This window comes from Tachyglossus aculeatus, chromosome 6 (assembly GCF_015852505.1).
Source record: "Tachyglossus aculeatus isolate mTacAcu1 chromosome 6, mTacAcu1.pri, whole genome shotgun sequence".
NCBI lineage: Eukaryota > Metazoa > Chordata > Mammalia > Monotremata > Tachyglossidae > Tachyglossus > Tachyglossus aculeatus.
This window is the reverse complement of record NC_052071.1, coordinates 61,559,514-61,568,499: the sequence shown is the minus strand read 5'-3', so window position 1 is coordinate 61,568,499 and position 8,986 is coordinate 61,559,514. Positions and strand designations below refer to the sequence as shown.

At 55.6% G+C, this 8,986-nt stretch overlaps 1 protein-coding gene across 1 annotated transcript; it reads right to left on the bottom strand.

Moving 5' to 3' along the window:
• Positions 1-388: 388 nt before the first annotated feature.
• LOC119929626 (sperm acrosome-associated protein 5-like) lies at positions 389-4,967 on the bottom strand. The gene is made up of 7 exons (XM_038747801.1): positions 4,719-4,967; positions 3,819-3,849; positions 3,664-3,738; positions 2,975-3,160; positions 2,596-2,754; positions 1,310-1,388; positions 389-646 (listed from the first exon to the last, which is right to left on the bottom strand). Exons 1-7 carry the CDS (start codon positions 4,965-4,967, stop codon positions 580-582), a joined length of 846 nt encoding a protein of 281 aa, XP_038603729.1. The 3' UTR covers positions 389-579.
• Between the last annotated feature and the right edge of the window lie 4,019 nt (positions 4,968-8,986).

Sequence of the window (8,986 nt, the reverse complement as noted above, 5' to 3'; positions counted from 1 at the left end):
TAAATACGATTGAATGAATGAATGAATGAATGAATGAAGTGCTCAATAAAATACGACTGAATGAATGGGTGCCCCCAAGCAGATTGGGGATCACGGGCCCTGTGGAAACCTCAAGAGGTCCACTTGGTGCACACACCCACAGGGGACTTGCTCTCGGCTAAAGCCCCACTTCCATGCTCCCCCCAAGCCCTACACCCCATCCATGCGGGGGGTTGCTGCCTGTCACCGTCCCACCCCCAGCCGGACCAGGCCTCTCCCTCCAAGGTCTGAATTTGGGCCAGATTCCCAGGCCCTCTGTCCTGGGACACCACCCCCACTCCCACCGCCCACCCCCACCCCAACCTCCAAAAAACCTTTCCAGATTGCCGATGAAGAATCACCACAGAAGTTCTACATTCACTTGACCTTGAAGGAGCATGAAACCCAGCTCCCAGCCCTCTCCCCATTCCACCATGAGCTAGACCGGTTGAGGTGGGGTCGGGGAAGGAGTCAAAGTGGGAGTGCGATGGGATGTGGGGGTTAACAGCTGGGAAAGGGACCGCTGGGGACAGACACCGTTGCAAGACAGACCCATCCCCCTCACAGGTCACAGTCCTTCAGCCACAAGGACAGGTCTTGGCCTTTACAGTTGTCCACCCAGTCTTTCCTGTCGGGGGGGAGGAAAGCACAGTTATTCACAGCCCCGGACTCCTCCATCAGCTGGGTCAAGAAGAACACCCTCACTCCGATTTTCCCGGCCTCCTCAGGCCTTTTCCTACCTAGTAGGGCCCAGACCACCATCTCACCATCTTCAAAGCCCTACTAAAATCATATCTCCTCCAGACAGCCGTCCTGACTAACCTCTCATCTCCCCATGCTATTCTCCCTCCATAATGATGATGATGATATGCATTTGTTTGCCTCTTATTATGTCCAAGCACTGTACTAAGCCCTGAGGTAGATACAAGGTAATCGGGTCAGGCATAGTCCCTGTCAGACTTGGGGTTTATAGTCTAAGTAGGAGAGAGAACAGGTACTATGGACCCTGTACCCCTTAAGTACAGGGTAAAAAAAACAGTAAAAAAAACCTGTGAGCCCCACGTGGGACAACCTGATCACCTTGCATCCCCCCAGCGCTTAGAACAGTACTTTACACATAGTAAGCGCTTAACAAATACCATTATTATTATTATCATTATTATTAAGTACTTTGATATTTCCCCCCACCCACTTGGGGTTTATGAGCAAATCCTTCCGGGTACTCTGTGCTTCCCCTCTCTGGAATGTACTTTAGTCCGCCCTCGATCGATAGTAAGTTTCTTATCCTCACCAGGCGTTCATCCCAGGCGGCTGCTTGACCACTTGCTTGACGCAAAGGATGTCATCCAGAAGATTCTGATTCAGCAAATCTGGAGACAACCAGGATAGCTAGGTGACCCCAAGTGGGCAGTGACCCTCTAGACTACAAGTTCCTTGTGGACTCTCAACTTGTTATGCCCAGGGAAAGTGTCTTCCAAGTCTATTGTCTTGTACTCTCCCAGGTGTTTAGTACAGTGCTCTGCACTCAACAAATAATAATAATTATTATTATTATGGTATTTGTTAAGTGCTTACTATATGCCAAGCACTGTGGTAAGCACTGGAGTAGATACAAGGTGATTAGGTTGTCCCACGTGGGGTTCACAGTCAATCCCTATTTTACAGATGAGGTAACAGGCACAGAGAAGTAAAGTGACTTGCCCAAGGTCACACAGCAGACAAGTGCATAGCGGGATTAGAACCCATGTCCTCTGACTCCCAAGCCCGAGCTCTTGCCATTAGGCTATGCTGCTTCTAATCAATCAGTCAATGTGGTATTTATTGAGCACTTACTATGTGCAGGGTACTGTACTAAGTGCTTGGGAGAGTACAATACTACAGAATGAGCAGACACATTCCCTGCTCAAAACGAGCTTAAAGAGGGGGAGACAGTAATATGAATTAATAAATAATTTATAATAAAGTATTGATTGATTGGGGAGGACCATGGGATGGAATGGGCAATTCATTCATTCATTCAATCGTATTTATTGAGTGCTTACTGTGTGCCGAGCACTGTACTAAGTGCTTGGGAAGTGCAAGTTGGCAACACATAGAGACGGTCCCTACCCAACAGTGGGCTCACAGTCTAGAAGACTGTGACTGTGGGAAGGACAAAAGAGGCTTGGATTGAAGTAGATACAAATACTTCAAGATTAGCTCGTATCTACCCTAGCAATTAGTAGGGTGCCTGGCACATAGCAAGCGCTTAACAAATGCCATAAAACTAAAGTAGGTGGAGCGGGACTGGGCTTTCCTGGATATCAGGAGGAAGGAAGGATACTGGGCAGGGGTGGTCGCGATAGGATGTGATGAGGGGTGGGGGTGGGGGTGTCATCATCGTCAATCGTATTTATTGAGCGCTTATTGTGTGCAGAGCACTGTACTAAGCGCTTGGGAAGTACAAGTTGGCAACATATAGAGACAGTCCCTACCCAACAGTGGGCTCACAGTCTAAAAACTGTGGTGGTGTGGTGGTGGTGGTGGTGGTGGTGGTGGTGTGTGTCTGTGCGTGTCTGTGTGTCAAAGAATGCTCACCCTTGCAAGCTAGGTGGCACAGGTTCTGTGTGGGAGTCTCCTCATTCTCACACCACCAAGAGGAGCTCAGCTGGAAGATGCCGTAGTCTTTGCTGCCGTCCAGATTGTGGTCCACTGCGGCCGTATCGAAGCCGCTGGCATAGAAAGCCAGGCACAGCCCTGTTGGGGGAGCAAGCACTGGAGCTGGAAGAGCTGGGGGAGCCCAGGGCTGAGGGGGAAGGAGGAAGGGGCCCGGCAACGATGGGACCCTGAGTGGCAGAGCGGGGACGGAAGGTGTGGCGAGGGGTCAGCCTGAAATGAGAGGGAGGGAGGGAGGGGGGGCAAGGCCTCATCGGGTCTAGAGGCTGGTCACTCCCAGGGCCCGGCGCTTGTCACTCACAGTCCCCCAGGCTGTAGCTCTGGAAGCCGTCCAATCCACCTATCTCCAGCTGCCGGGCCAGCTCGCAGCGGCCGTAGATCTTGGCCATGGCAGTGGTCCCCAGCAGGAGGGCCAGCACTACGGCCTCGTCCACTCTGAGCCCCATCGCCCTCGCTGCCTTCCGGGCACTCCTGGCACCTCCGGCCCCTGCGGCGGAACCGGCGGTCGGTCTAGAGGGTCGGGGGCTACCGGCCAGTCTCTGTGGCCACGTATCCCCGAGCCCACGGACCTTGCGGGAGGGGCAGGGAACGGGATACTAGCCGGGGTTAGGAGGAAAGGGATCTGGGGACCCCCCACGTGAGAGACCGCTTCCCCTCCCCGGCTCCATCCTGAACCAGCTCTCCAGTTTCTTTTAGCTATTTGTTAAACACTTACTATGTGCCGGGCATTATATTAAGCGCTGGGGAAGATACAAGTTAGGTTGGACACAGTCCAGGTCCTTCTTGGGGCTCACAGTCTTAATCCTCATTTTACAAATGAGGTAACTGAGGCCCAGAGAAGTGAACAGTCCAGAAGGGAGAGGGAAGAAAGGGCAAGGTCCAGGGCCGGAAGGTCTGAGCTGCTCAACTGAAGCAGCCCGGGATGCTCAAAATCAGGTCTCTCGGGACGGCACCGATCACTCTCCCACCCCCAATCTGGCCCTGCCTCACCAAGATCAGCCCCCACCGGCTGCAGCAACCGAGACCCCTGAGGAAAACCTGGAGCTCCAACCCTCCCCCACTGCCCTGTGGCCCGGCACCACCGGGGCAGTCTCTCCGGAACTCAGGGCTCTGTGACCTAATGGCTCCTGTTCTAGAACCCCCACCCTGCTCAGGACCCAGCCAGGGGCCCTTCCCCTGCAGGGGGGCTCAGAGTCCAGAAGCTGGGGGCCCCGCGGGTGAGTCAATCAATCGATCAATCGATCGTATTTATTGAGCACTTAATGTGTGCAGAGCACTGTACTAAGCGCTTGGGAAGTACAAGTTGGCAACATATAGAGACGGTCCCTACCCGACAGTGTGCCCTGCACACGGGTTTCTGATCCCTTGAATTGTCGCTCTGCTGCCCGTGTGTGGCCACGAACCACATAAACTGGAGGCCACAGCTTCCCGGTTTAAACCATTTCTCTGTCGCTCTTTGGCGTCTGTTTATTTATTTTACTTGTACATATCTATTCTATTTATCTTATTTTGTTAATGTTTTGTTTTGTTCTGTCTCCCCCTTCAAGACTGTGAGCCCACTGTTGGGTAGGGACCGTCTCTATATGTTGCCAACTTGTACTTCCCAAGCGCTTAGTACAGTGCTCTGAACACAGTAAGCGCTCAATAAATACGATTGATTGATTGATTGATTGATTGATTGACAGTGGGCTCACAGTCTAGAAGTCTAGAGTCGGGATCCACCCTGAAGGCAGAGTACCGCCTGTTTACCCTTGAGCACTCGATGGTCATCACACCCTCGGCCCCAGGCCCTCGTGTTCCTAACCTTCCAGTCTGGCATTTCCTCTCTCTGTAATTTATTTTAATGTCTGTCCCGCCCGCTGGTCTTCAACTCCCGTAGGCAGGGATCCTGTCCACCGACTCCGTGGTCGCGTACTCTCCCAAGCGTTTAGCACAGTGCTCTGCATACAGTAAACGCTCGATAAACGCCATTGATTGATGACCCTGATCCCCTAACAACCAGGCCCATCCTCTGCCTCTCTCGCTCAGTGCCTCCGTCCAGTCACATCGTGGCCGGGGGAGGTGAAGGCCGAGGCCCGGGCCTTCTTCCCCCGGACACCGTGGGCAGAGAAACGGACCAAATGCAACGCGACGAACACGGAGAAATTATCCGGGGGGTCTCTGGACCCGGACAGGAGGGTTTTGGGGGGACCCCGGCACTCGTCCCTCCCCCCACCTCCCCGAGCCAGGTCTCGGCGGAGATCCGAGGGGGAGATGGTCGCGGCCGCCGCCCCTCCCCCCTCCCCGCCCCCCATTGTGGCGCTATGCAGGAATGCGGCCCCGGAGATAGCAGTGCAAATGAAGCCGGGGTGGGGTGGGGACAGGACACAAAGGGCCCGAGACCCCCCACCGCACCCCACCCCCGGACGGGCCGCAGCTTCGGCGCCAGCTCTTCCCCACTATCGATCATTTTTTTTCGTTCGATCGTATTTATTGAGCGCTTACCGTGTGCAGAGCACTGTTCTAAGCGCTTGGGAGAGCACGCTACAACCATAGACCCATTGCCTGCCCACAGCGGGCTTATGGCGGGCCTCCTCAGCACCCCCTTGGACCCAGAGTGACCCAGCCACCCGAATCCTTTTATCCTTAATACTTTTACTTGTACCTATCTATTCTATTTATTTTATTTTGTTAGTATGTTTGGTTTTGTTCTCTGTCCCCCCCTTTTAGACTGTGAGCCCACTGTTGGGCAGGGACTGTCTCTATATGTTGCCAACTTGGACTTCCCAAGCGCTTAGTACAGTGCTCTGCACACAGTAAGCTCTCAATAAATACGATTGATGATGATGATGATGATCCAAAGTGACCCAGCGCCCCCAGACCCAGAGTAGACCAGCCTCCCTGTGCCCAGTGATTCAGATCCGCTCCTATCAATCAATCAATCAATCAATCATATTTATTGAGCGCTTACTGTGTGCACAGCACTGTACTAAGCGTTTGGGAAGTACAAGTTGGCAACATAGAGAGACAGTCCCTACCCAACAGTGGGCTCACAGTCTATCCAGAGGGACCCACCGTCCTCGTACCTAATGACTCAGTCACCTCCCCACCGGCCCCGGCCCCAGTGACCCGCCACCCCGGATTTAGCGCCTCCATAGCCGGACTGCCCCAACACCCCGGGATCCGGAGTGTCCCGGCCTCTCCGTCCCCAGTGATTCAGCCCAGCACCCCCGCGACTCATTCATTCATTCATTCATTCATTCATTCATTCATTCATTCATTCAATCGTATTTATTGAGCGCTTACTGTGCGCAGAGCACCGTACTTAGCGCTTGGGAAGTACAAGTTGGCAACATAACTCCCATTCAATCATTCAATCGTATTTATTGAGCGCTTACTGTGCGCAGAGCACCGTACTAAGCGCTTGGGAAGTACAAGTTGGCAACATAACTCCCATTCAATCATTCAATCGTATTTATTTAGACTGTGAGCCCACTCTTTTAGACTGGGAGCCCACTGTTGGGTAGGGACTGTGTCTATGTGTTGCCAATTTGTACTTCCCAAGCGCTTAGTACAGTGCTCTGCACATAGTAAGCGCTCAATAAATACGATTGATTGATTGATTGATTGATTGAGCGCTTACTGTGCGCAGAGCACCGTACTAAGCGCTTGGGAAGTCCAAGTTGGCAACATATAGAGACGGTCCCTACCCAACAGTGGGCTCACGGAGCCCGGAGTGATGGCCCGGCCTCCCCCTTATCCAGCCACCTCGCTTTCCCAGACCCAAAGTGACTCAGACCCCCCCAAACATGCAGTGGTCCAGTTCCCCCACCCCCACTAGTCCCCGTTTATTGAGCGATGCCAGATCCCTCCCGTCCCCTCTCCCGCCTCTGCTGGGGCCTGGAGACCCTAAGACCTGAGGGCGTAGGGCTGGGGGGCGCTTCGAAGTGGTTCCCAGGGAAATGGAACCCCGTATCTCCCCAATCAATCAATCAATCGTATTTATTGAGCGCTTACTGTGTGCAGAGCACTGTACTAAGCGCTTGGGAAGTACAAGTTGGCAACATATAGAGACAGTCCCTACCCAACAGTGGGCTCACAGTCTAAACTAGTATGTTTGGTTTTGTTCTCTGTCTCCCCCTTTTAGACTGTGAGCCCGTTGTTGGGTAGGGACCGTCTCTATATGTTACCAGCTTGGACTTCCCAAGCGCTTAGTCCAGTGCTCTGCACACAGTAAACGCTCAATAAATACGATTGATCCCCTTTTAGACTGTGAGCCCACTGTTGGGTAGGGACCATCTCTATATGTTGCCAATTTGTACTTCCCAAGCGCTTAGTACAGTGCTCTGCACATAGTAAGCGCTCAATAAATACGATTGATGATGATTGATTGATTAAAAGACCTGGGGCCTCGGCGGGGTGGGGAGGAGGACCCAGCCTCAGTTTCCCTCCCAGGTCCCAGGATGGGGAAGGGGGAGGGGCGATGGGCGGAGGCGGGGGCGGGCGGGCTGGGTGGCAGGACCATGACCTTGATTGGCGGAGACGGGGACGGGGGCGGGCCCGCGGCCCCCTCGCTCCCGCCGTGCTATATCAGGGACCGGCGGGGCCGGGGCCGGGTCCTGAGGGACACGGCGACGTCGGGGGCCAGGTGAGCTGGGCGCAGTGGGGAGGGAGGGAAGCGGGGGGTCGGTGGGAGGTGGTGCCGGTCCCCGCGGCCTGCCTGCCCGGCCTGCCCGGCCTGCCCGGCCTGCCCTGGCCCGGCGGCGGCCCCCAGACCCGGGCGCGCTCCGCTTCGAGCCGCGGAAAGTGCTTCGTGTTTGGGTGCGGCCGCCAGGCCCTTCCGCCCGCTTAGGGGGGGGGGTCGACGCCCCCCCCACCCCCTCCCGCCGCCACCGCGCCGCGGCTCCGGATCCCCTCACCCCGGGGCACCTGTGCCAACCGCTGCCATAAGTGCTCCGCGATGAGGAGACCCGGGCCCGCCCCACGAGGACCTGGGAAGGGGGCGTCAGGCCCAATCCGCCCCAATCTGCTCCGCTCCGGGGGGGCCCCACCCGGACCCCAGCACCGCCCTGTCTGGTGTTTCCCCCCGGGGAAGTGCTGGGTGTTTGGGTGAGGCCCCGCCGGGACCCTTCGCCGGCGGACCACGTGGTGTGGGGGGCACCGCCTAAAAACTGGCCTTCCCCCTCCTCCTGGAGACCTACACTGTAAGCTCGCCGTGGGCAGGGCATCTGGCCGGTAGACATTGTTCCGTTGCGCTCTCCCAAGCGCTTGGTCCAGTGCTCTGCACGCAGTAAGCGCTCATTAAATATCTTACCTCCTTCCCCTCCCCACAGCACCCGTATATATGTTTGTACATATTTATTACTCTATTTTACTTGTACCTATCTATTCTATTTATTTTATTTTGTTAGTATGTTTGGTTTTGTTCTCTGTCTCCCCCTTTTAGCCTGTGAGCCCACTGTTGGGTAGGGACTGTCTCTATATGTTACCAACTTGTACTTCCCAAGCGCTCAGTACAGTGCTCTGCACACAGTAAGCGCTCAATAAATACGATTGATTGATTGAATGCCTGAATGCCCCGCACGCGGTAAGCGCTCAATTAACACGATTGAAGAAGCAGGCCTGGGGCCGACGGGGAGGAAGACCCACGGTGACCTCCCTGCGGCCTCCGAGAAGACCTGGAAGGGAAACTGCGGCACAGCTCGGACGACCGACGGATAGATGGAGCCGGGCTCCGCGGAGAGGAGGGAGAAGGAAGGAGGCCGCCCGCTTTCTGTTGCCCGCCTCTGAGGGCCGAGGAAAGGGGGGAGTCTTACCGACCGCCTTGTTGAATTAAAATGATGATTTTGACCTGACGGTTGTCCGTCTGTCTGTCCGGTCCGGGCTGTCCCCGTGGCTCGAGCTGCGCCCCTCCCCCGCTCCGGCCCCAGGCCGTGAGGCGGGATTGGCACGGTGCAGGCCGGGGTTTCGGGAGCCTCGGGCCGGCCACCGGTCAAGAGGTGGGGGGACAATTTCCCACCCCTTTTGTACCTCGCTCCCTGGGGTGGGTAGGAGTGAAGCCCCTTGGCAAGGGGCAGAGCCCCCCGCCGCCCAATGGCCGGTCCCGGGGCCGGGGGATGCGATGCGCGCCCTCACCGGGAGTCGTCCAACGAACGGACCCGGGCTTACTTCCCAAGCGCTTAGTACAGTGCTCTGCACACAGTAAGCGCTCAATAAATACGATTGATTGATTAGGGGCTCTGTCCCGGGCAGTGGCCGCCGTGGAGGGGTTTCTTTCCGGTTTGGGCCCCGGGTTGGACGGCCAGACCAAGCAGACACAGGCACACGCAAGTTC

Excerpts from the sequence above, each read along its gene's own strand:
- LOC119929626 (XM_038747801.1), bottom strand. The coding sequence starts at position 4,967 with ATGGGGGGCGGGGAGGGGGGAGGGGCGGCGGCCGCGACCATCTCCCCC. Across the intron at positions 3,161-3,663 it reads GCCGGTGGGGGCTGATCTTG|GGGCCGGAGGTGCCAGGAGT; the intron begins GTGAGGCAGGGC and ends GTTCCGCCGCAG. Across the intron at positions 647-1,309 it reads CCGCCTGGGATGAACGCCTG|GAAAGACTGGGTGGACAACT; the intron begins GTGAGGATAAGA and ends CCCCCCCGACAG.